General features: G+C 48.0%; 2 protein-coding genes across 7 annotated transcripts in view; both read right to left on the reverse strand.

Annotated features, from left to right (window-relative positions):
- Positions 1 to 25,970, reverse strand: part of IL1R1 (interleukin 1 receptor type 1) — an 86,699-nt gene that overhangs the window by 32,794 nt on the left and 27,935 nt on the right. For all 6 annotated transcript variants that reach the window (XM_073790967.1, XM_073790966.1, XM_033838103.2 and 3 more), the window contains one exon: positions 302 to 452. In XM_073790967.1, the coding sequence (XP_073647068.1) occupies positions 302 to 452 (151 nt within the window). The remainder of the gene's footprint in view (positions 1 to 301; positions 453 to 25,970) is intronic.
- On the reverse strand, positions 21,242 to 23,452 carry LOC101329360 (protein LSM14 homolog B). The gene is given in 4 exon segments (XM_033838107.2): positions 21,242 to 22,428; positions 22,431 to 22,656; positions 22,658 to 23,083; positions 23,086 to 23,452. Coding segments are annotated over 4 exon segments (987 nt in total). The 5' UTR covers positions 23,395 to 23,452; the 3' UTR covers positions 21,242 to 22,402.

Genomic DNA, 25,970 nt, shown 5'->3' on the forward strand with positions numbered 1-25,970 from the left:
CGCGGGCCTCTCACTGTTACGGCCTCTCCCATTGCGAAGCACAGGCTCCGGACGCGCAGGCGCAGCGGCCCTGGCTCACGGGCCCAGCCGCTCCGCGGCATGTGGGATCTTCCCGGACTAGGGCACGAACCCGCGTCCCCTGCATCGGCAGGCGGACTCTCAACCACTGCACCACCAGAGAAGCCCAGCAGTGCTTCTTAATGGCTTCACAGACCCCTTCAGAAGTCAGAGATGTCCCAAAGAAAAATGTACCGCCAAAACCAAAATATTTTGTATACAATGGGAAATAGTCCAGAACTACCTGAAACAGGGTGGAGGACTTCAGCTGTTGACGAGAAAAGGCCGGCGGGCCCCTGGGGTGAATCAGCCCAGTAACTGTGGAGGAGGCCTTGTCTCGTAGGAAGTGACCTGCTCCCTAGGAAGGAGTCACCATCTTCAGGGGGCGCATCTACCTGGGGAAGGAAATGCACACACAGGCATGAGCTGGAACAAGGAACGTCAAGTCCCCGACCACCACACGGATCTCACGGGGTCCAACGAAACAAAACAGGCTTACAAAGATGAGTCACCTGTTTAAAGAGCACGTGTTCCACAGTCCTTTGAGAAAATCAAGTCAGGGGTGAAGAATACGGAGGCTGACAACCCCTAGTTTTGTTTTAAATTTTTATTGGCGTAAAGTTGCTTTACAATGTTGTGTTAGTTTCTGCTGTACAGCAAAGTACATCAGCTCTACGTAAACATATATCGCCTCTTTTGCATTTCCTTTCCATGTAGGTCAGCATAGAGCACTGAGTAGAGCTCCCTGTGCTATCCAGTAGGCTCTCATTAGTTATCTATTTTATACGTAGTATCTATAGCATCTATATGACAACCTCTAGTTCGTTTTGATTAAACGCACACACCTGGCACTTTGCTGCACACAGGGATGAGTCAAACCACCTCTTAACGCACCTGGCCACTTAACGCACCTGGAGAATAATGCTCAGGGAAACACACCAGATGCCAGGAAAACCTTCCAGGCCCTGTTTAGTAACAGTCATCCCCTCAGAATCTTCACTCTTCCTTTGCACCAAGCATATTAACACACTGGCATTCCAAATTACATAACTTAAGATAACTTCTAAAAAGCTGAGCTGGGAATGCCCTACTGTGACATCCTCTAGAAGTTTCACCATTCATTCCCTGGTTTTGCAGCTTCCTTTTAGTGTTTTGGAGTGTCATATTTTTTTCTCAGGTCTGAATCATTTCCTTAGGCCTCTGAGAAGCTTATAAGGCCTTTTAATGCCCAGTGGATAAAACAGCCTAATTCAACGCCAAACATTCTTCTTAGACTAAATGTGCTAATTGCCACCCTTGTTATTCACTTTGGACTTAAGAGAAAGTACAGGGCGTCCCATCAGGGTGTCAGAGCTCGCCATCATGAATCATAACAGGACACAAGATCAAAGACCAGCCTCCCAGATATTCCCGTCTGCAGGCCCAGCAAAGGGCCCTCCCCACCTCCAGCCGTGTGGCCCAGAATGACCGCAGCTGATGGCAGTCCCGTGGACGACGTCTGGGAGAAATTAACAGACTGGGGGAGGGGTGGATGGGCAAGCGGACCAGATTTGTTTGGAAGGTCCAGGAAACCTTCTGCAGGGAAGGACACCCCACAGCCCTCTAACCCCTTTCCTGCCTCGATGCAGCGATGCCTATGCCACGTATGAAGTTTCCCAGACTTGCCAACATCCTCTCCACAGCAGCTTCCAGCTGATGCGCAGGGGTGCAGCAGTGCACTGAGGTACCCCGCTGCCCGACCCAGGGCCGTCGTGGGGGGCCTAGGTCAACAGGCCTCGGCTACTCACCCCACCTCCAGCAGCCTGGCCCGCTCACGACAGTGCACCGTGGAGTGGAAACACGAGGCGCGACTTTCTACGACGCTCGCTGCAAAAGTGAGCCCTTGTGAGCGCCCCAAGCCCAGCTCCCATTGCCTTTTGGTGATGCCGTTTGGAAACTAGTACATCACAGCATGCCTATGTGGTACATGGAACATACATAGAAAGCTAGTGGCTTATTAAAGACAAAGCGAAAGTACAAATGTGAGGCACAGAGCAATTTCCTCCTAGACCCAGAATGAGAAACTTCAACGTGAGCTCATTTATAAGAACAGAGATTAAGCATCAGAATTTACAGTGAGTGTATTGGCCCCAACCAAAGCCCCCCTTCCGGGAAGGACTGACTTTATCCATAGCGCCTTCCTGTCACTGCAAGAAGTTCCACACCCAGTGCAGACAAAGGAAAAGAGACATGGGGGTGGGGTGCTGTCCTAAGAACCCAAGGGATTTCCACAAGTCCCAGAGCCCCCGTGAAGGGCGGGGCAGGGCATGTGCTCCTAGTTCGTGGCCACAGAGCATCTAGTAAGGCCTTCCTATTCTTGAGGAATTTCCTTCTTGTTTCTAAGGAATTTCCTTCGTGTTTCTGAGGAATTCCCCCTCTCTGTGACTCTTGCCTTCCAGGACAGAAGCCACGCAGAGGACTGAGGTGGCGCACAGCAGATGCACCCCACATGCATGAAGACACACTGCTGCGTGGGCCCAGGGTCCGGGCTGCACCGTCCCACACAGGGTCTACAGGGGGCAGTGCCCAGTGGGGCTTGAGCAGTTCTATCTACAGTAACCTCCAAGCCTGACTCCCCGGCCTGCCCCCAGCTCCATCCCATACTGTGAGGGCCCTGAGTGTGCATACAGGCAGACATCCTCCCGTCTGGCCCTGGCCACTCTGCAGACCAGGCAGGCCCTCAGGCAGTGGAGTCCCCAGTGGACAACCCAGGAAAGAGGGTTGCACACGCCCTGGAATCCAAGTCCAGGTTATCTGGGCAGGGAATTCCAGGGCTCTTGGGCCCCTGGACCATCCTCTTGGCCCTACAGACTCCTAGCCATGCCGAGGCCAGCAGCCGGCTCTGAGAAACAGAACAGAACCCTCCAAAGTACAGGGCCTGGGTGGGACCTCTCCTGCCAGGTCTAAGGGAAGTTTCTGGAGAAACCCAAGGAGAGACATGACAACACTAGGGGCCCCATCCTCTTCCAGGGACCTTAAGTAGCAGAGCCCCGCCTCCTAAATACAAAAAGAAATCCTAACGGTACTTTCCACGTTTCCACCTCACGCCTACTCACTCTCCACACTGAGCGCCGCGTAAAGACACGGACAGCATTATTTCCTACAACTTCTCATCCCAAACATTAATCAACGTGGCCTCCATGTATATCGGACATCATGGGAAAATATTCAGAGAATGACGTTCCAACTGATTCACCTATAACTAAGAAGTCACAGTGGATGAGCCCATGGGGAAAGCAAGGGCTGTAAGGCAGGTTCTTCAGCTCGTGAAATGGCACCACCCACGTGTTCTATTGAAAATCAGTGGAGACGTGCACAGGGAATGGATGACGGTATTAAAATGAAGTTCATGATTATGATGTTCACCTGTTACAGCATTCAACCAGCTATAAAACAGTCGATATTATTCAGACCAAAAATGTCAGCTTTCGGAACTCATAAAGCCAGGGAACTACACGATGGTGGGAAATACTTGAGAATTCTGTGCTTACACAAGTCCTTGTGTTTTTAAACTAGAGCCATGAATACCTGCCCAGAGAAGCTGCAGACGGCCAGGGATCTCAGAGCCCGTCTTCCAGGGGTAAGGATTCTCCCTGAAGCTTTTCTAGGGGGAGCTATCATTTTTATATTAGAGGATGCAGGGCTATGTCATGAAGAGGAAAGAAAGGTCTCCAAGAGATAAAACATGAGGTAAAGAACTCTCTCTTAAGGTGATACTGTGGAGTGCTGGGTTGAGCGTCTACTCTTCGCTTCCCAAGAGGAGCATTTTGGAGGTAAACTCGGCGAGGCACTATCTTACGGAAGCACCACGGTCATCTCCATTCCGTCCCAACCACGAGAAACAGAAGCACTGGGGTCCCACAGACTCACACCCACCAGCCCAGACACACAGAGCAGCCCAGCCCCGAGGATGGACGGGGCCCCAGGACGGCTCCATACGGGGAAGGAGAACGTGAACGTGACCACCTGGTGGTCGCCACGGTGTGCCCCCTGACATGACATGATGACTGTTCCCATTCTGCAGAGATGATAAACACACAGACATCCTAAACCCTGACTATGTGGTCGGCATGGCTGTCACGGATCTTCCCCCGAGAAAAAGCTTTCCACGACTCTGAGCATACAAAACCACTCCCACCACAGAGGGAAAAGGAACACTTATCCTCTCAAAAAATCCAAAAAACCCTGAAATGTTGGTGATTTTCCTCTCGGGGGACAGATCCAAAAGCCTAGCTCACAGAACTATTTGACTTATTTACCCAAACGGGGCAAGGAAAGTTGCTTTTTTTTTTTTTTTCATCATAAGGGTATCACATACAGGACATGAAGATAAAGTAAAAATAGCCACAGAGGTTTCTGGTGTTGCTAGGAAATCTAAGTTATTCAGCTCTTACACGGCTCAAAGCCACCAGATTGGTGGTGTCACGTGGGTTTTAAGGGCAAAGGGGAAAATGAGGCAGAGAGGGAGTGATCACCATCACAAGAGGGCTACAGACAGGAGTGGGCTTGACCGCTAGGCTGGAGTTTGACAAGGTCTCCACTTTGCCTTCCTTGGGCTCCTGGACAAGAGAAACCAGACCCGGTGATGGGAGTGACTCTGGTCTCCACCCCTGGTGACCTTTTAAGCGCACTGCCTTGCCCCTTCCAGAATCTCACCCTGAAGCACAGCCCCAGCGCAGACACTTGCCAAAGGCTCTGAACTGAGTCCGGCCACACAGGACTTGCAAAAAGTCAACTGTGAGAGACAGAATGCCCCGAGCACTGCCTTCTCGTCGGCTGAGAAGTCCCACTTCTCAGAGTGGTGACTACAGGTGAGTCTCAGAGGACCAGACAGTCTCTACAAGAATCTTCCAGTGTTTTCACTCTTTTGGGGTTTTCTTAATTGAAGTAAAGCACGCATATGATGAAACACAAATCTTAAGTGTACAATTCCAGAAACTGTGCCAACTGTATATACCAGGAGCACCTCCACTGGGATATAGACCGTTTCCATCCCTCCTAAAGTTCCCGGGTACCTCTAAGCACTCACCCCACCCCCCCACCCTGCTGCATGCGGCCCTCACCGGTCTGATTTCTATCACCTCCTCCGCGACCCTCTGACGGTTCACGCGCATGCCCCCACTGGCCAGCTCACACCTGCTACTGTGAGTGCCCTGCTATTTCAGGGTGCACACCTGCATTGGCGTTTTCATCGCTTACCACCTAGTGATGCAGTGAAAGCAGTGGTTCTCCATGGGGCCAGCATTTCCCCTGAGGGAGCACATTTTGCAAATGTGGGGAAGGGGACCCTTTGGGTAGCCATTTAGTGGCGGAGACAATGGACGCTACACATCGGGAACGGCCCTACCCAGCGAAGACCTGTCCCTCATCCTCCTTGGCTTCCAGGGTCCTGCAGACATTCATGGCGACAGCAGCATCGTTTACCGCTTTGGGGGCCTAGCACCCCACTCCACGCTCCACTTAGATAATATATATTTTGTTGGCACAGTTGCATCCCCCTGAATTTTCCGGGGGATGCAACCACTGTGATAACAGAGGGAGGACTGGCCTTTGACCTCCACTTAGACCTTGATCAGGAGTCAGACCTCATCATGGGCAGCGCCCCATGTCCTCACGCTCGGTCTGCATAAAGCACCACTGACCCCACAAGTCCTGGTGGGGCTCTGCCCAAGCATTCGCACACCAGAACACACCATTTTAACCCAAATTACTTTACTTACTCTTTACATCTACTGTTATATTGATTATTTGGAAATTATGTTGTAGGTAAGTTTGACTGTATCATTTTGGAATTGTAAAAAGGGTGTTTACCGTGTTCGCATTCAGAGGGGGTGCTGGGTTTCGAATGAGGTGACAAGCACTGGTCTAAAGTGACAGCATCCGGTATTTGTTTCTCTTTCTGACTTACTTCACTCTGTACAACAGACTCTAGGTCCATCCCCTACAAATAACTCAGTTTCGTTCCTTTTTATGGCTGAGTAATATTCCATCGTATATATGTGCCACATCTCCTTTATCCATTCGTCTGTCGATGGACACTTAGGTATGCTAGCACATATATATGGAATCTAAGGGAAAAAAAGGTCATGAAGAACCTAGGGGTAAGACGGGAATAAAGACGCAGACATAGGGAATGGACTTGAAGATATGGGGAGGGAGAAGGGGAAGCTGAGATGAAGTGAGAGAGTGGCATGGACATATATACACTACCAAACATAAAACAGCTAGCTAGTGGGAAGCAGCCGCATAGCACAGGGAGATCAGCTTGGTGGTTTGTGACCACCTGGAGGGGTGGGAGGGAGGGAGATGCAAGAGGGAAGAGGTATGGGGACATATGTATAACTGATTCACTTTGTTATAAAGCAGAAACTAACACACCATCGTAAAGCAACTTACTCCAATAACGATGTTAAAAATATATATATATAAAAATAAAGCGACAGCAGCTAACTCTGAATTTGACTCTTGGTCAGGAGCCATCAGCTGTATTTTCAGGGATCCATGCGTTCTCTGGTTCGGGAAGCCAGAGGCGCAGAGCCCGGCGTGCCAAGATGCTCCTCCACCCCCATCGACGGCACCCTGAGTCCCGCTGAAATGCACCAAACTGCACTTTTAGCGGGGGTCGCTCAAGAGAGGCCCTGAAACTCGCTCTTTGTACCTCTTAAATGGGGACCTTCAGGAGAGAGTTCCCTCTTCTCTCTACCAGGAATGCTTTTGCATCCCCTGAGGACTTCCTTTTCATCTCGAAGACACGTGCAGCTGTTCTCTGCCAGGTGTCCCCACTCCCACTGCCTGCAGGAAAGTGTGTTGTTGCTGTCGGCCTTGGCTACTCGCTAGAACCACCCTGAGGGCTTTAGAAACACCAGGGCCCGGGCGCACCCCGAGATGCTCGTTAGTTTGCTCTGCCGTCGGTCCGGCAGCAGTGGGAGGGCCCTGGGGGGTGCAGAGGAGCCAGCAGGGACGGGCACTGTGCTTTCCTCTGCCCCTGCAGCCCCACTTGGGTCACCTTACAAGATACACAACTACTACGTATAAAACAGTTAAACAACAAGGAGAGGGAACAATATTCAATATCTTGTAATAACCCATAATGGGAAATAATATGAAAAAGAATATCTATATATATGAATAACGGAATCACTTTGCTATACACCTGAATTATTGTAAGTCAACTCCAATAAAAACAAGCACATAGGTCATCCAGCTTTACCTTTTATACATTTCTAGACTCCTCTTTGTCTCCATTCTTGTTTTACTTTCTTCCCACTGTTAACTCATAGCACCTTACAAATCCTTTCCAGAACAGGTAGGAATGAAAAACTTGTCTCTGTTACTCTGCCGCACGCATAAAAGAGGGGCCAGCGCCGAATACAAAGGTACGCCGGCGACCCGCGGCCTCGAGGAACCCAGCCCCTTCCCACACTTAGGGAGATCACTCTGCAAGCTCCCGCGCGCCACGGCCAGGAGGCTGCAGCAGCGCTGCCTGGGGCCCCGGCAGGCAATGGGGCGGGTGGGTGCAGAGAGGGAGCAAAGCTGCTGACAGTGCAGATCCTGTCGGCCCACCTGACAACCTCCAAGGGAGGAAGACGCAAGCAAGTTTGACAGCAGCAAATGGGGAGCATCACGGGGCAGAGCCCCTGATGACTTCTGTCCTTCAATGCGGCAAGTTCACACTGAGTCCATCATGTACCACAATAATAATAACCTCTGCGCTCCCCTACCCGCTATGCCGTGGTAGCTTCACTGCAATTGTCCAGCTTCGCCACTTGGATCAATGACATGTTCTCTCCACAACCTCTCTACCTACGTCCAGGTGGACACACCTCCCACCGATGCATCCCAGTCACAGGCTCTCCATCTGTCCTGGTCCAAGGCCATGGCTGAGCCAGAGTATATCAACCGACGTCCTGCCTGAGGGCAGTCCGTTTCCCCACACTTTGTCCAAGGGGGCAAAGTTCCAAGAACCTCATTATGCAGAGAGACCTCCAAGGTCCTGTGACTTCACCCAGAGGACTCCCATCCATTAGAGGACAGGAATTTGCATCTATCTTGTTCACTGCTCTATCCTCAGTACATGGAACGGTCCCCGGCACACAGTAGACCTCCGATAAACATTTGTTAAGTGAATCTAAAATTGAATAGTGTTTCACCAACAGTGAAGGAATTACTCAAGATGCTGCGTGTTTCAGAGCCATAAAAGAAAGCCCACAAAGGGCCCCTCAGAGCCTATTAGGGAGGGTTTTTCCGGCCTCTGCCAAGTTCACGTGAGAATTCAGGTCAATCCTTTCTGGAACCTCAGGGAGGCCCCCTGAGGACATTCAGGTGCGCGAGATGCTCCACACACAGCAGAATGGCACCCAGCCAAACAAGACACAATAAATCAGGGCTCCCACACAACGGCCACACCCCTTCTCCATCAAATCCCATCCCAAAGGCTCCACGTTTCTGTCTAGCACAAAACTTAAGGTAGGATACGAATACAGAACATTAAATGAAATACTAACTAGGATATACTAGATAAGAAACTGAAAGGAGTCCAGAGAGAAAAAGATGCCTGTAGCTGCATAGCAGACTGGGTGGGGAAATGGTAGCCGCCTTCCCCAGCACCACCCGTAGTTCTCCTCATTTTCTTAACGGTCCCAGAGTCCCATTTTGCACATCCACCTTCCAGACGCCCTGGAAGGTAGGACCACTGGGAACGATCACGCCATAAAGTAGAAGCCATAGGGTGTGAAGTCCAGAGGCCTCTGTCTCCTTCTGGATGCCAGCCCTCCAACAAGTTTACCACCCTGTTTAAGCTTCTGCTTCCTCCGCCGGAGCATGAGGGTGATAACTGCATGTCTCTCACAAGACTGCTGGGAGGACAGAAGAGCAGAAAGTGTAAAGGGGCTTCGAGGAGGCTCCCAAACCCGGAGGCTCCTAGCAGAGAGCGGACCTGCAGGCCCCAGATGTGCTGGTTTCTGCTTCAGGCAGAGCAGCCAAGCCCCCTGGGGGCTGCAGCCGGGCGTCCCCCCAGTTCTATCCTCCGGGTCAGGCGAGGCCACACTGGATTCCCACCCACTGGCTAGATGTGAGCTCAGAAATGGGATCTCCCTATTCACCAGTTAGACCCCAGTTCTATCTATTTCCACATCTGTCTTTTAAGTAAATCTAAAAGAACCATACAGTGTGTGACCACACTGAGCGGATGTGACCCCCCAGGCGTGCAAGAAGAAAGTGGTGCGGTTTAGAAGCTTCTGGAGTCCCGCAGGTCTCGACTGGAATCGTCATTCTGTGGCGCTATATTCGCTCCAAGCCCCGGGTTCTTCCTATTTAAAAAGTGGAGCGTTGACACCTAGAATTCAGGTTTGTGTCAGGAACTTTATACACGTGTATATACATATAATAGTTCCAGACACATGCAGATGTGCAAATGTACCTAAACACATACAAAGACATCTAGTGTAACTACTTTTTCATTAAATAAATGTGAACTATTAAAACAAATAATTACTAACCTAATTTTAAACCTTCTATTTGGGGCACCTTATAAATAATATATATGGATAAAATGGACAACGTGCTAAACTAGGAAGTGTCAAATAACTACTCCATGCCATGCTACTTTCAGGATTGGTCCATATCTTTTTAAAGCTCCCTTCCTATGTAATAATGTACCTTTTCAAACTTGTCTTTACATTAGAAACTTACTTAGGGTGTTGGTAACACAAATCAAATACAAAATACTTTCAAATAAAAAGATCTGAAGTCAAAAAAAAGTGTAAAGGGCCTTATAAACTGTAAAGGGCCGGACGTGCCTGTTGTGAAGGAGTGTCTTCCTGGTGTCCGTAGCTACACCACCCAGCATCATCCTTCATCTGAAGGGGCCACAAGGTACCCTTCCCCACTGTGTTTAGGGAATTCATACCTTATCTTCTCGAGAAGACAACACTTTTGACCCTAAACCCCAAAGAGGGCCACTCCCAAATCAGTTGAATTTGGCCGGATTAAAACGCCTGGATGCAATTTACAGACACACCCTAGAACAACCCTCCAGAAAGATTGCCAAGTTCCCCAAAGACAGATTTGAACAACTTTTACTCCCGCTTCACACAGGAATAAAAACAAACCCCCCCCAAAAAATAAAAATAAACCCACAAATCAAACTACCATCACCTTCTTACACAACAAACTGACAACCAAGAGTAACAGAAAGGACGCTTTCTGCGCGCTGCACAGGGAAAGGGGACTCCGCGAAGGTGCCAAGGCCACAGTCGCTCCCCCCGCCCCCCCGCAAACCCTACCCGCCTGAATTCCGGCCCCGCGCCCCAGCGTCCTCCTACCTGGGCGCCCCGCGGGCGGCGAGCGGGGAGGCCGGCCGGGCGGGGGCACCCTGGGAGCCGGGCGAGAATCACATCCCCGCGCTCCGGGCCGGGCTGTGCGCCCCAACCGGCTCCGCCCTCGCGCCCGGGAAGCGCGGGCGCGGCTCTGGCTCCGGCTCGGGCTCCGCGGGGGCGGACGGCTCCCACCCCGCCCCACTCGGGAGACGGGAAGACCGCCAGCCCCTTCCGGTGCCCCTGGCGTCCCCGCGAGGGGCCCCGGACGGCTGTTGCGCGCTCCCCCCGGACTGAGATGGAGCGACTCACCGAGACCTCGCCAGTCGGTTGCCCCCCTCCACGGCGGGGTCCCTGGGCACGACTTCTAACGGAGCTGCCGACCCGCCGGGCTCCCAGGCTCCAGCGACACTCACACTTCTGTCCCCGAGCCTGACCGGCGGCCAGCCTCCGGAGCTTTGTGAACTTGGTCGAGTCGGAACTTCTGCGAACCTCCGTTTCCTCTTCTGCGAAAGGGATTTTAACAGCACGCACCTCGTGCAGCGGTTGGGGCTATTAAAGGATTTAATGCTGTAAACCTGGGCCAGGCGCGGAGTTGATACTACACGAATCACCTGCTACTTTTATTGTTACAGTTAAGCGCCTGAATGGGCAAGCAGCAGTGCAAGTGGTACAGTCTTGATACCAGACTTATTGGCCAGACCTCGTGTGCTTTTAAGCTTAAAACCTACTTACCCCACCGGTTCGTTTTGAACTCAGAGGAATGCAGTGAATGGGTCACACCTAGACCTCGGGGGGGGGGGGGGGGGGGGCGGGGAGGGGAGGATGCTAGGGTCCTGGCAGCGCGCGCTTGGCTCCAAGCGGCCCTTCCCCTTCCAGTCCGTACCTCCAGCAAGTGACTGGACCCCAGCTTGTTTTGAGAACCACCTAGGCCATCCTTCCAGGAGACACTGAGTAAATGATGATTGTTTCCTTTCTAATAGAACACACCACCCCTTCCTGTATCCCTTCCAGGCTGGGCAGGCACTCCTTTCCCTAACCCATCCCTTGATATCCAAGAAACTCAAGAATTGAGATAACCTGGGCCTCAGCTGCCCCAGATAATTCTGCGATGGAAAAAAGCATAAACGATACAGCAGCAACAGCGCCTCTGCCCTAATGCTGCCTTGCGACCTCGAATGACATTTTCTCACTTTTTATTTTAGCTGGTTCTAGAACATGTATGGTTCCTTTTTCTCAGAGGAACTGGTTCACATCTGGGGCTGGTGACATAGTATTATGAGAACTCATCACATGTCCCATCTCTTAGTTTATTCCTGTTTAGGTGGCCGTTCTCTAAACCTGGCCCACATGTTAGAATCACCGAGGGCATCTGGACCTCCCAACGCTCAGATCAGTCCCTTCAGAAACTCTGCAGCTGAGGCCCAAACCTCAGGGTTTTTAAACCTCCCAGATGATTCCAACGCGCACGCAGGATTGTGAACAAGTGTGCGTCCAAGCTCCTACAGTGATGCCCGCCCTCTGTATCCTCCACCTGAAAATACTTCAGTGAGTGTGTCCGAGTGGCAATGAATGAAACTAACACAGTTCGACACCACAGAACTATCTCACAAGCGATAAACTGTCTTACTATTTATACAATGAAGATTTCTGAATAGTTCACAAGTAGAAAGAAAAATTGATTTGTGCAATAATGTAGAAGTAAAAAATTATACTTTCCTTTTATTTTTTTTTTATGTTCTCGATGCTTCCCACCTACCCCTACCCCAGCTGTTCCACTAGACACCGGGGCCCCTAAACCCAGGTGGGACCCTCAAACACCCCCCCCCCCCCCGTTATAGGGATGGGATCTGAAGACCTGACCGTCCCACCTACAGCCACTGCTCTACTGGGACCATGAATTCATCTCCTCCCTCACAAAGCGATGCTGACCACCTTCCCTGGATTCTCCTCCGCCTGTTTCCTCTCCTAGGTAACAGGTGTGTCCACCTGCCTCACTCCACCCTGGGTTGGAGGGTCTTCACGGGGTGGAGACTGTCACCCTACATCACTCTCTGCTCTGGTCTCAGCACCGCACAAGTGCTCTGGGTGCGGGCGTGTGCTTCAGTTCAGAGACCACTTCATGAACATGAGGACAGGTGTGTTCGACAAAACCGTACGAGGAACAGAAATAACACCCAGAGCCTCGGGACCCCTCCTGGAGTGTGTGTCCCTCACTACCCTCCCACCTCTGAAACTTATCTTTTGGGAGACCTGACCGTCTGCCACCCCGGGCCCCCTTCCTTAAGAGAGACCATATCCCTGAGGATTTTCAGCCTCTCCCCGACCTGTCAAGCTGCTCAGATCACATGACCCTCCTTGGAGGAATAGCTAATATGCACACGAAATAGCACCCCACTGACCAGTACAGCATGCTCTGGTGATCTGAAACACAAGGCATTCCCCACGGCCTATGAGGCATGACGCTTTGAAGGACTGTCCATTATAAACATTCCCACTAGCTTTGGCAGCTTTAAAGAGGGAGCATTTGTGTGATTGTTTCCTTGAATCCCCAAAGCCAAAGTGCTGGAGAACTCTGAGCCTTGAGTTTATATCATAAACCATCGAGTTCAGAAGGATGTACGGTCATGTCAAGAATGAAAGGTATTTTTCCCACCCAAAGAAGCAGAGTTAACCAGCAGGTGAGAAGGAAAGCAGAGGGGAGACCCCTGGTGTTTACTGACCCTGGAAGGTCGCTGAGAGGGGGTCCAGCACCCCCATTCTCCACCACCGCCAAACAAGAGACACCCTAGCCTCCTCCCAAGAGAAGAGACTGAGGGGACCCTGGAAGAGAGAGGCATCCCTGGGCTCCCCTTGGCGTAGCCCTGGACACCGCCCATGTCATGGCAAAGTCCGGGGTCCAGCATGGCCTGTTCCGAGGGGCAGCCCGACAGCGGAACTGCCCGAACCTGGGGCCAGGCTGCCTCACTAAGTCCAGTGTATCCTCGAATGTTCAGAGTCCCAGACCCTCCAAGGGGGCTTCAGACGGACTGAGATGAGCCGTTGCAGTTGGGGACCAGTAGGGCAAGCAGGATCTCAGCTGAGGGCTGTAAGTCCAGAGGACTGGCCAGCAGGCAGAAGCCGTATCCAGATGCCAGGACAAGCCTCAAGCAGTCCATACCTCCATCTCCACCACCCCTGAAGAGCCCCAGTTACTGTCCAGAGAAAAAAAAGCCACTTGAAGAGGGAAAATTCTGAATAGATTGTGCTGTTTCCCCAAAGAGACGGAGCCTTGACCCAGCAGAGACTAAACAACTCTGCATTGGCAAGATTTTCTTCTGGCCTCAGATGCAAATGAGGATTCATGAGCTAAGTTGACTTCAGTTGTGGGAAATTTTTTTTTCAATTACATTTGCGCCTCTGTGACTCTGGCTACGCCTATCTTTTTGTTATTTATGGAACTGCCAGTAACTGCTCACAGAACCACAGCGTTCCCTGAGATAGATTTAAAAACCACTGTCCTAGATGGACTTCCTTCTATGGCCTAGTTTTTTGCTCCTTTCACACATTTTCCATCCACTGAGCTCCAAATAATCACTTTTTAAACCTATGTCTCTTTCCATGTAATACTTCGCAGTTTTAATCGTTCTCTATGCAGTCTTGTGTGGGCTTCTGTGATCATCTTTCTGCCCAAGTTCCTCTGATTTTGTAAGACCTCTACCAATCAGACAGCCACGTGTGAACTAGAGAGGAGAGCTGGGGAGAAAGTATAAACTATCATAAGACTTCCACGGACAATAAACTATTTCTTAACCTCTTTTATGAAGAAGAAAAGATAGACATTGCCCTGCCAAGCCTTAGTTCCAACTACAGCTTTCATCTTGTTCAATGAAGGCAAATGACCACAGAGGCTCCTTGTACCCGGTTTTTCCCATGTTAACACAGAAAGTGCACAGCAAGTTCCAGAGGCCCGTAGACTTAGTAACTTCCAAGAACTGTTAGTAACCTAACAGAACCAGACTGGCCGGCCTTTTCTTTTCTACCAGCTGTCTTTGATTTGATGATTGCTTCAAAACAGAACACTGAAGGCACCAATGACCAAATCATCCATCCCCATCCAAAAGGCAGCCATTACCAGCTTCCCACGTCATCCAAGCAGGGCCAATTGAAACCTTTGTGCTTAGTCAGGTGCAAGCTATGTAACAAAAGTACTGCTTTCCTTAAACACAGTTTTAAATCTAACAGTCTTTCCTGGTAATTCTACGTGGTCCCACCACCATTGGTGCTCTGCAAATTTCTATAATTCATCCTTAAATTTTGTCACTTTCCCTCTTCCCCAAGCACCTTCCAAAATCCAGATTTTCATGTTGCAGCCTCTCAACTCTTTGATACTTCCTGAATATAACTGCCAATTTCATTTCTCTAAGTGGTTTCCTTTTAGTAGGATCACTATCGTACATTAAAGATGGCTGCAAATTCTTCACTCCTCTAATTAAGGGGCGAAGTCAGAGTCCCTCCCCTTGACTCTGGCCCCCCCGAACCAGTGACTTAACCAATGCCAACCAATAGGATAAGGTGGAATTGAAATTTCTGAGGCAAGAGCATCAAACACCTTTCAGCTTCTCTCTGGGACTCTTGGAGCACTCACTCCTGGCGCCCAAAGCTACCTGGTAAGAAGTATGACTCTCCTGAGACTGCCACACTATTAGAAACACTAAGCTTCATAAAGGCCACATGGACGCACCCCAGTCCACAGCTCCGGCTGACAGCCAGAACCCACCCCAGCCATGGGAGCGCCATCTTGGATGTTAAGCCAGTAACCCTAGTCAGCTGCTCTCTGACTGCATCCATAGGAAAGGCCCCAAAGGAGAACCACCCAGCTGAGTCCCATCAACCCACAGAACCGTGAGAGATAATAACACGCTGTAGTTTAAGTCACTGAGTTTGTAGCACAATAACAGACAGGCAAAGCAATGACCACACTCAGGAATGTGTTATGATTCTCCATGGCCCATCCTGCACCATGTAGAGTCAGCCCAGCATGCAAAGTCTCTATGAATTAAAATGATGCCTATCTCCCTTCTCCAGCCTCACCTCTGAACACTACCCAGTTACAGGGTTCCTTAAGATGATGACTGTCTCACCAGCAAATAAAGGAAAAATGAGAGTTACGAGATAGTCAAATAGGTTTAGCTTTATATACACCATCTTGGGTAAAAGAGGTAACCATGTACTTTGCAAATGCTAACTGCAAGAATGATTTAGTTTCTAGCGTTGGCCTTTAATGGTTTTCCGAGAAATAGTGTGACCCGTGGGAAGTAAGCCTCTGCCAGCAAAGGTACTTGCAAGAGTGAGAGCAGGCCACGACTTCTGACGGTAGAAGCAGAAAGAAAATCTGGGCAGACTCAGGAGCGCCAGAGCTGTTGAACCATTTCTCTAATATCCAAAGATTGTATTAACACTCACCTATTCATTGCTCTTGTCTTTCCTCAGAACAAACAATTTGGCAATAACCCGGCAGCTGGTGGGCTACTCCAATAATAATCACTGTTCCCCTGAGGCAGGAGGAGAGCTGTGTCCAAGGGGTGGGAGAAGAGGCCCTGGTACCACTGATTCCTTCTTTGCCTCTTGCGTCCTTACTAGTAAGTCACTGAATTGAGAGCCTTGATGGTGGATGCTGAGCTATCCCAACTCTGGGATGGTTAGACCCGCTGATGAGCTCAGCCTATGGTCAAGAACATAGCTGGTACTGTCCTCGGAGGAGGCCAATGTCACTGAGCCTTGAGTCTTTCTGAGAGTGACAGTAGTAGAAGCCTACGATCCCAATCTCCCAATCACGGCATAAAAGATGCAGGATCCAGACTTGGTACCACTTCTGGGCAGGAGACACAGAAGATCCCTTGAGTGTGACTTCTGCGTGGGCTCTCAGGACTAAAGATTCCCTCTCGTATTCCTCTAGATCTGTGCTATCCAATACGTGTAGCCTCTAGAAACATGAAGCTGTTTTAATAGTTAAAAATTGAATAACATCAAAAATCCAGTTGCCCAGATGTACTAGCCACATTTCAGGAGCTCAGTAGCCACACATCATTAGTGGCTGCCATATTGAACAGCACAGTCATAGAACGTTCCCATCTCTGCAAACTGTTCCATTGGACATTGCTGCTCTAAGGCTAGACAATTCAAGGCCTCTGGAATAGGGGCTCCTTCTCTGGCCAGCTGGTTTTCATCCAAAATAGACAATCTGCTCATTTTAAATCTATACCTGAGCAAGAAACCTCTTCATACGTCCGTCTTTCCTCTCAATCAGCCAGGTCATCATTTAGACTGCCTTTCATGGCTCAGCTCAAGCCTACCTCTTCACACCTTCCCTCTATATTTCATGTTCTCAGTTTGTATACTGTTATAACTACTTGACATTCATCATTATAATGCTTTGCCCATAATCATTTCCAATCTATATTTTTTTATTTCTCTAGTAAATATAAGTATTTATAGTAAATATAAGATTTTATATTTACTAGAGAAATAAAAAATACAAAACCATGTATTTTGTGGGGGAGGAAGGGAATCCCTCCACCCCCTGTCCCAAAACACTCACATCAACCATAGCAATACCCTGAATGTCAGAAGTAGTCAACAGACCAGCTAAGGAGGAGGGTGGAGAGTTTTTACAGCAAGTATCACTCCATACTTCTACTGCGCCGCAATGAATTCTAGCAGAGGCAACACTGTAGTCCCTAGTCACAGGATCATAAAATCAGCAGCAGAACATTTATTACCTTTCAATTTAAAATAAAAAGGCCAAAGATTTTAAATGCAAGTATGCTAGTAAACGAAATTGAAAAGTCTTACCACACTCTATATTTTTGTCATTCCTTTCTGTTATTCTCTAAGAAATAATAATCACTTACAGTGCTTTCCTGTTGCTTTGACATATTAACCATGTGTTTATCAAGTAACTTGGTGTTGCCCAACTCAACCTGGCCATGGGAATAATGACACAGAGAAACAGTCTGAGAGAAGGTGCCCACCTAGAACCCAGGCTTTCCTAAGAGCAGGAAGAAGGGGTCCCAGGGCATCCTGTTTTGAATGCAGAGGAAAGCCCTAAGTTTCCTGGGATGAGAGTTTTCTTTCCCCATGCTGTTTCATGAAAAGGAAAGCATCTCGGGAATGAACTGGTGATGGCTGGAAAAGGATCAAGTGCTTTTTCTGCTTTCCCTGCTCCATGTATAGAAGAAGTGAGCTACGTACCTGAAAGACCCGGGAAAAGCCAGTGATTTGGGAAAGATCTTGAAAAAGTCTCTGCAGAGAGAGCGGCATAAGCCAGGGAGGGCAGGGAGCAGGGACAGAAGACAAGAGCAGTGCCTCGCCCACCATGGGCTCAAGGGAAGGACAGCCTCCCACGGCTACCACCTCACATGCTGGTCTTGTAAGTCTTCTATTTTATCTCAGAGTTTTCATACTGTTGATCCTACTGTAGAGGGTATTGCTTTTAAATGCCAATCCTGGATCTTCAACGCTAGTGTATGGAAATACAACTGATATTTGTACATTGATCTTGTGGCCCACAGAACTCGCTTATTAGTTCTAGTAGCTTTTTAAAATAGATTCCATAGGCTTTTCTATATAGACCACCATGGTATCTGCAAATATAGTTTTGCTTCTTCTTTTCCAGTCTGGATGCCTTTTGTTTCTTTTACTTGACCTTTTAGATCCTTTAGTACAATGCTGAATAGAAATGAGGAAAGTGGATATTCTTGCTTTGTTCCTGATCTTAGGGGAAAGCTTTCAGTATTCTACCATCAGGTATGATGTTAACTACAGATCTTCCATAGATGCCCTTCATCAGGCTGAGGAAGTATACTTGTATTCCTCATTTTTGGATAATTTTTATCAGGAATAGACATTGAGTTTTGTTAAATGATTTCTATGCATCTGTTGAGATGATATATGGTTTTTCTATTTTAGTTTTATTAATATGGTGAATTACATTTCTTGATCTTCCAATACTAAGCCAACCTTGCATTCCTGGGATAAAGCCTGCTTGGCCATGGTGTATTAGCCTTTTTATACATTGTTGGATTAGATTTTATTTTGTTTAAAACTTTTATATCTGTGTTCATGAGGAATATTGATCTATAGCTCTCTTTTCTTGTGCTGGTATATTTTTTAAGGTGTTTTTATTTTTTAACATCTTTATTGGAGTATAATTGCTTTACAATGTTGTGTTAGTTTCTGCTGTATAACAAAGTGAATCAGATATATATATACATATATCCGCATATCCCCTCCCTCTTGCGTCTCCCTCCCACCCCTCTAGATGGTCACAAAGCACCGAGCTGATCTCCCTGTGCGATGCGGCTGCTTCCCACTAGCTATCTATTTTACATTTGGTAGTGTATATATGTCCAAGTCACTCTCTCACTTCGGTTTTGATTCCAAAGTAATACTAGCTTCTTAGAGTTGGGACGAACTTGTGAGTTGGGAAATATTTACTCCCCTTCAATTTTTTGGAAGAGTTTATGCAGAACTGATATTATTTCTTCCTAACGTGTTTGGTAGAATTTACCAGGGAAATTATTTAAACCTCAAGTTTTCTACGTGGAAAGATTTCTAACTGCAAATTCAATTTCTTTAATAGATAGAGGGCTATTCAAGTTATCTCCTGCTTCTTGAGTGAGGTTGGTAGTTTGTGTCATTCAAAGAATTTGTCCATTTCATCTAAGTGTCAATATTTTTTGCATAATTTTGTTCCTAATATTTTATTATCATTTTAATATTTTTACTGTAGTGCAGTGATATCACCTAATTTCTGCTATTGATATTTCTGTCTTCTATCTTTTATTCTTAATCATTCTGGCTAGAGCTTTATCAGTTTTACTGATCTCAAAGTATTAGCTTTAGTATCATTGATTTTCTCTACTGTATTTCTGTTTTCTACTTAATTGCTTTCTGCTTTGTTCTTTATTATTTCTTATCTTCTGCTCGCTTTGGGTGTAATGTTTCTTCTTCTAGTTCCTGAAAGTGGAAGCTGAAGTTATGATTTGACACTTCTCTGTTTTTTTTTTTTTTTTTTTTTTTTTTTTTTTGCTGTACACGGCCTCACTGCTGTGGCCTCTCCCGTTATGGAGCACAGGCTCCGGACATGCAGGCTGAGCGGCCACGGCTCATGGGCCCAGCCACTCCGCGGCATGTGGGATCTTCCCGGACCGGGGCACAAACCCGCGTCCCCTGCGTCGGCAGGCGGACTCCCAACCACTGCGCCACCAGGGAAGCCCCCTCTTCTTTTTTAAATAGACATTTTGTGATGAAAATTTCTCTTTACGATACTACATTTCCATTTCTCCCTGCCTGGCCTTTGTGCTATTTTTGTCACTCATTTTGCTTTTACATATGTTATAAACCTTGCACTGTACTATTATTATTTTGTTTAAACAGTCCATTTTCTTCTAAAGAAGTTTAAGTAATAATTCCATTGCCATTTCCCATGGTCTTTATTCCTCTGAATAGATCCATATCTCTATCTATCATCATTTTCTTTCTGCCTAAAGGATTTCCTTTAATGTTTCTGTAGTTCAGATCTTCTGGTGATGAATTCAGCCTTTTATGTTCGAAACAGTTTAACTTTGTTTTTGAAAGATAGTTTCAGTGTGTATAGAATTCTACGTTGACAGGGTTTTTGTTTTTTTTTTTCCTTTCAGTACTTTATAAATAAGGCTCCAAAGTCTGCTAGTCTGCATGGTTTCTGTAAGAAATCTGCCATTTTGTCGTCCTCATTCCTCTGCAAGTGTGTTTATTCTCTGGCTTTTATTAAGATTTTAATAAAATTTAATTAATTTTAATTTAATCTTTAATCTTTTATTAAGATTTTATTCTTTATCACTGGCTTTAAGCAATTTGGTTACCATGAAACGCTATTTTTCTTTGTGTTTGTTGGGGTTCTTGGATCTATGGGTTTATCATTTTCATCTAATTTGGAAACATTCTGGTCACTAATTTCAAATATTTCGTCTGTTACTCCCTTCCTTTGGGGGACTTCAGTTACATGTGTATTTGGCTCCTTGAAACTGTTCCAAGTTCACTGATGCTCTGTTCTTTTGTTTGTTTGTTTCCCCTCTGTTTCACTTTGATAGTTTCTATTGCTGTGTCTTTAAATGTATTCATCTATTCTCTTCAGTGTCTAACCTGCAGTTAATCTCATCCAGTATATTTTCGTCTCAGACATGGTAGCTTTCATCTCTAGAAGTTAGAGGTGGGTCTTTCTTTCTCATATCTTCCAATCCACTACTTACTTCTTCGAACATATGGAATACAGTTATAAAAAGCGGCTTTAAGGTCCTCGTCTGCTAATTCTAACACCTGTGTTAGTTCTTAGCTGGTTTTGATTGACTGATCTCTCTCATTATTTTCCTACTTCTTTGTATACCTGGTGAATTTTTTTTATTGGATGCCAAACATTCTGGATTTTGACTTGCTGGACGCTGGGTATTTTTGTGTTCTGGGATGCATTTGAGTTCTTGGAAATGTTTGATGATTTTGGGGTGCTGCTTTGTGCCTTGTTAGGCAGGGGCACAGCAGCATTGGGTCTAGGGTTCATTTTGCCCCACTGCTGAAGCATGATCCTTCTTAGTCCTCTACCAAATGCCTGCAAATTAGGTTTTCCAGCCTGGGTGGTAGGAATAGAAATTATTCCTGGCCTTCTGCACCATCTAATCCTTTCAGAGCGGTACTTTTTCTGGCCTCAGGTAATTTCCTCGCATACATGTGCAGATTGGTACTCTGCTGATTCTTTTTTTTTTTTTTAACAGAGTCAACAAGATTATTTATTTTCAGAGCAGAGAAGAAGAGAGTTTTAAAGGTTTGCATGTTTGTTTATAATTACAAGTTTACATTGCTCCAACAGAGCAGCCGCGTTGCTATGTTCTAATTCTTAGCCATTAATTCCTACAAAAATAAACCTAAGCTTTTACAGTAACTTAATCGACACAGAACTAAAACCGTTCCACCTACTTAAAGGGATTTAGTTACCAAGGCACTTATGCTCACCACAATGCCCTGTCAGAGGGACGCACGCTTCTACTGAAGGTCTGATCCCTTTGCTCATGCCACAAATTTATATTCCCCACCCACCAGTAAAACAAAAACACAGAACTATTTACAATGGAGAGGAAATATGTTCTCGGTCAACCGACCTTGCAAAAAAAAACAAAAACGACTGGCTCATTTCCAAGTGGATGAGACACCGAACAGTGTTCGGCCAGAGTCCAACGCTGACTGGCCTGGGTCAGGGACTGGCAGGGAGAGGGCAGGAGGGAGAGGGACGCCGCAGAGGAGCTCGTCCTGGGCGCTCACCCCCAGCCTGGATTCCTACGGAAGCCACACTCCAAGTGACAGCTCCCAGCTCCCTCCCGTTCAGGGCCCCATCCTACGCCTCCAGCACCCCCGACCCCGCCCTCTACCTTGAGGTCAGGGTCGTCTGGTTTGCTTCTACAACATGATCGTGGGACACCCCACTTTCCATGCCCCCATGCCGGCCATGCCTGGCTCCTAGGCCCCGCCTGTGGCAGTGGGTACCAGGCCAGCAGCACCAGAGGCCGCTTGGATTACAGAGATGCGATTGGCTGCCACATTTGCCAAATGGGACTTGGTTCCACGTTAAAAAACCAAAGCTGTCCAAAAAAGGTCACAAAGTGAGGATCACGCTTTCGCTCTAGAAACCTTTCTGCAAAGTACCAAAACCTTAGAGTCGGGCTGTGCACAAATAAAAAGGAAAAATAGGCCAAGACACCTCAAAGAGGTTTCCCATATACGCGTCCCCCCAAAAAAGTGGTTGTAACTCAGACCACGTCCAAGTTCAGTTCAGTCCAAAACATAAGCAGTAGCATGGGAATTTTCCAAACTCAGTAAACAAAGTGACCCACGACTCCCGCAGTAAGTGCAGCGTTTTCCAGCATCCTCGTAGACACAGTCTGGCGTCTGTGCCGCTTCAGCAAGAGCCTTCAGCTGCCTCCTTACACCCGGCCAGTCCCAGCTCTTTGGAAGTCGGGTTACGACGGGTTGCACCGTTGCCCCTGCCCCCTCGAAATTCACCCCGGAAACTACGGCCACAAAGAAACCTTCCCGACACCCTGAAGGTCTCATTGTTGAGCCTCCTCTCTTCAGCCCACGTCGTCCGCCTGGAACTGGTCTTGAACTCGGAGGAAATGTTGTCAAAGAAGGACTTGGATTTGTCATCGTAGCAGTTGGGCCCCAGGTGGTCCTCCTCAGGCAGGCGCCTCGTCACTCTGGGTCACCACCGCCAGGTCCTTCTCCTCCCCTTTCTCAGCTTTGTCGTCTTTAAAATTCAGTTTCTTCTTAAATTCTTTGTCCAGCTCCTCTCGGTTGAACTGGGCATTTGCACTCTCAAAGTCAAAGTCGCCTTCAAACTTGATTGTGTTTTCCTTGACGGTAGTTGGACGGCTTTGCTCTCTGGACCCATTCCTTGTTCGTCTGTCCCCCGACCGCCTCCTCTGAGGTCTTCTGTTCTCATCATTCACCTGCCCTTGAGTCTGCCCAGCTGCCGGCTGAGCTACATCGCTGGCAGCCTTGCTGCTTGGGGGGGCTGGGCACCCGTTGAGCTGCATCCCCGCGGTGCCCTTGCCAGGTAACAGCTTTTCGGTGTTCAGGTTATCAAGAGAACCAGTCTGGACAGCCTCTGCTCCACCATGGGGCTCTTGCTGACTGAGACAGCCGGAAAGCCAGCTCCTAAACCCAAGGAAGCGGTAGGCTGCTGGCTGAGCAGGGAGCTGGCGGCCAGCTGGCTGTAGGGCGGCATCCCTCGGAAGGGGCTGGAAGGCACATGTGGCTGGAAGGAGGAGGCCGGGCCCAGGGAAGACTGAACAATAGCAGGGAGCGCGTGCTGAGCTTTCGGAGGTTCGCACACAGTAATGTCTTTTTTTTTTTGGTACGCGGGCCTCTCACTGTTGTGGCCTCTCCCGTTGAGGAGCACAGGCTCAGCGGCCATGGCTCACGGGCCCAGCCGCTCCGCAGCATGTGGGATCTTCCCGGACCGGGGCACGAACCCACGTCCCCTGCATCGGCAGGCGGACTCTCAACCACTGCGCCACCAGGGAAGCCCCACAGTAATGTCTTTGATGTCACTTCCCCAGAAGATGATGTACTCATAAACTTCCTCTCTAGGGGGGTGCAGGCCTATCTGTGGGACGGTCTTCAGTACCAAAGGACCTCACTTGGGCGACGGCACGCAGCCCTCTGCTGATTCTTAAAGGGGGCCTTCCGCAGATCTGACGTTCTCTCTTGCTCCAGCTCCCTCTCCTCTGGCATCCTTTCTGTGAACTGTAGCCACCTTGGTCTCCCTTGGCTCTCAGCTCCATCACACCCATTCAGGAAGTTGGCGAACTCTCCCTGGATCCCCCTTCCCCAGGGAACTGGCTGGACACCCTCCCATGGCCTGAAAATTCTCTCAGTTGGTGACCAAGAGCATTCATAAGGTCCACCTCATTTGTTTTCCTCTCAGGGACCACTGTCCTTCACTGGCTGATGTCCAGTATTTTAAAACCTCTGGTTTCATGTATTTTATGGAGTGCTTTTCCTTGTTGTCTCTGGTGAGAAAGAAAATCCAGGCCCAGTGACTCAGTCTTGGCTGGCAGCAGAATTCTGCCGCATAGTTTCTGAAGTTCGCAGATATTACCCTCTGCCATGAACATGCCACAAATTCTTTACACATCTCAAAAAAATTTGGGGTTGGAAACATTTTTGAAATATTTATAAAACAAAAGCCAGAATTAATAAATGTCAGACAAGACCAAGAATTTTGAGGAAGGAAGTAGACTGTGAATGATGTCAAGCAAAACACAACCTGGCAACTGCCAGGTTCTAGACGCACAGAGACCAGTCGGGAGGCACCAGAAAAACTCCCCAGGTTGTGAAGCAAGGAAGGAGGATAGGAAGGGAAGAGAAGAGGAAAGGAGAGAGGGAAGGAGGGAGAGAAGGAGGGAGACCTCTGAATCCACTATCTCCAGTCTTGCCAAAGCCAAGAATGCTGAAGGAAGAATTATTATCCATCATGATCACTTGAATACAGGCATCAGGAGGGAGGCGTTGAGAAGAAATTGTAAGAATGTTGAAAAAAGATGTTTAAAGAGAAAAAGATATTCTACATTAGTGGTCCTCAAAGGTCCCTGAGACCCTTCCAAGGGGTCCATAAGGTCAAAACTACTTTGATACTAATTCAAAGATGATCTGTGCCTTTTCCACACAAATTCTCTCGCAAAAAGCTACATGATGTATAATACCTCAAAGACTGAATGCAGATGCAGACATGAGAATTCATCTGTCTCCTGTTGAGCCAGATATAAAGAGATTTCCAGAACAATGTAAACAATGTAAAATAATACCAGAAAAAAGTCTATTTTTTCTATTTGTTTTAAAAATCTAATCTTTTTTTTTTTTTTTTTTTTGCGGTACGCGGGCCTCTCACTGCTGTGGCCTCTCCCGTTGCGGAGCACAGGCTCCAGACGCGCAGGCTCAGTGGCCATGGCTCACGGGCCCAGCCGCTCCGCGGCATGTGGGATCTTCCCGGACCAGGGCACGAACCCATGTCCCCCGCGTCGGCAGGCGGACTCCCAACCACTGCGTCACCAGGGAAGCCCAAAAATCTAATTATTTTATAAAAGAGATGTTACTTATGTTAACAGGTAATAAGTTATTATTTTTGAATGATCAATAAAAATTCATTTTAAAATTTGTGTTCACTTCTAACACTGTCAATATCAATAGTTAACCCACGTAAATAAATCTCTTTAGAGTTCTCAATAATTTTGAAGAGTGAAAGGGGTCCTTAAATCAAAAGTTGAGAACTTCTGTTCTACCTAAAGCTTGGGCAGCCCTATGGAGACCACCATGTAGTTCAGGGAAGCATCTTCCCAGGAGCAAGGACCAAGGGCAGATCAAGAGGTCAGAAGGGAGAATCACCCCCGCACCAGCTGCTTCACCTGTTACCCAGACTTTGAAATGATATTTCACTGAAGAGCAGCCCCTCTAAGCCTCACCCATGAGGAACCGTGCCCTCGCTCACCACCGCGACCTGAGCTGCTCTCTTAGGTTACACAAGTCCCACCCTGAGTTTCTCAAAGGCTATGCAAAACAGCCAGCGCCATTTACAGTTTACTTCACTACCGTGTCCCTAACTGTTCCTCTGACCCAAGCCTAGTGACGATCCTTCATGTAGGAAGGAAATGTACAAGCAGTAAGCACCTATTACACGTCCGACAGTAAGTTAGATGCTTTAATAGGACACCCATCGAATGCTCACCATGCTGTGAGCGGCATCACTATCCCCTTATTTCATAGACAGAATCAGACATTCTAGGGAGCTTAAGGAACTCACCCAACTGCAAAATAACCAAATGAACTGGAGCTCAGGTCACTCTCCAAAACTGTTGGTCTTTCCCATCCACACTGCTGCCCTTTACTGCTCCAACATTTGTCACCGTTGTGGTGATGTTGTGTGTGAAGTTAAAAACTCCCTAAAATAGGTAGCAGCTGGGAGATCTGCTTTCCAGAACAAAAGGAGTATAG

The sequence above is a fragment of the Tursiops truncatus genome, chromosome 14, assembly GCF_011762595.2.
Source record: "Tursiops truncatus isolate mTurTru1 chromosome 14, mTurTru1.mat.Y, whole genome shotgun sequence".
NCBI lineage: Eukaryota > Metazoa > Chordata > Mammalia > Artiodactyla > Delphinidae > Tursiops > Tursiops truncatus.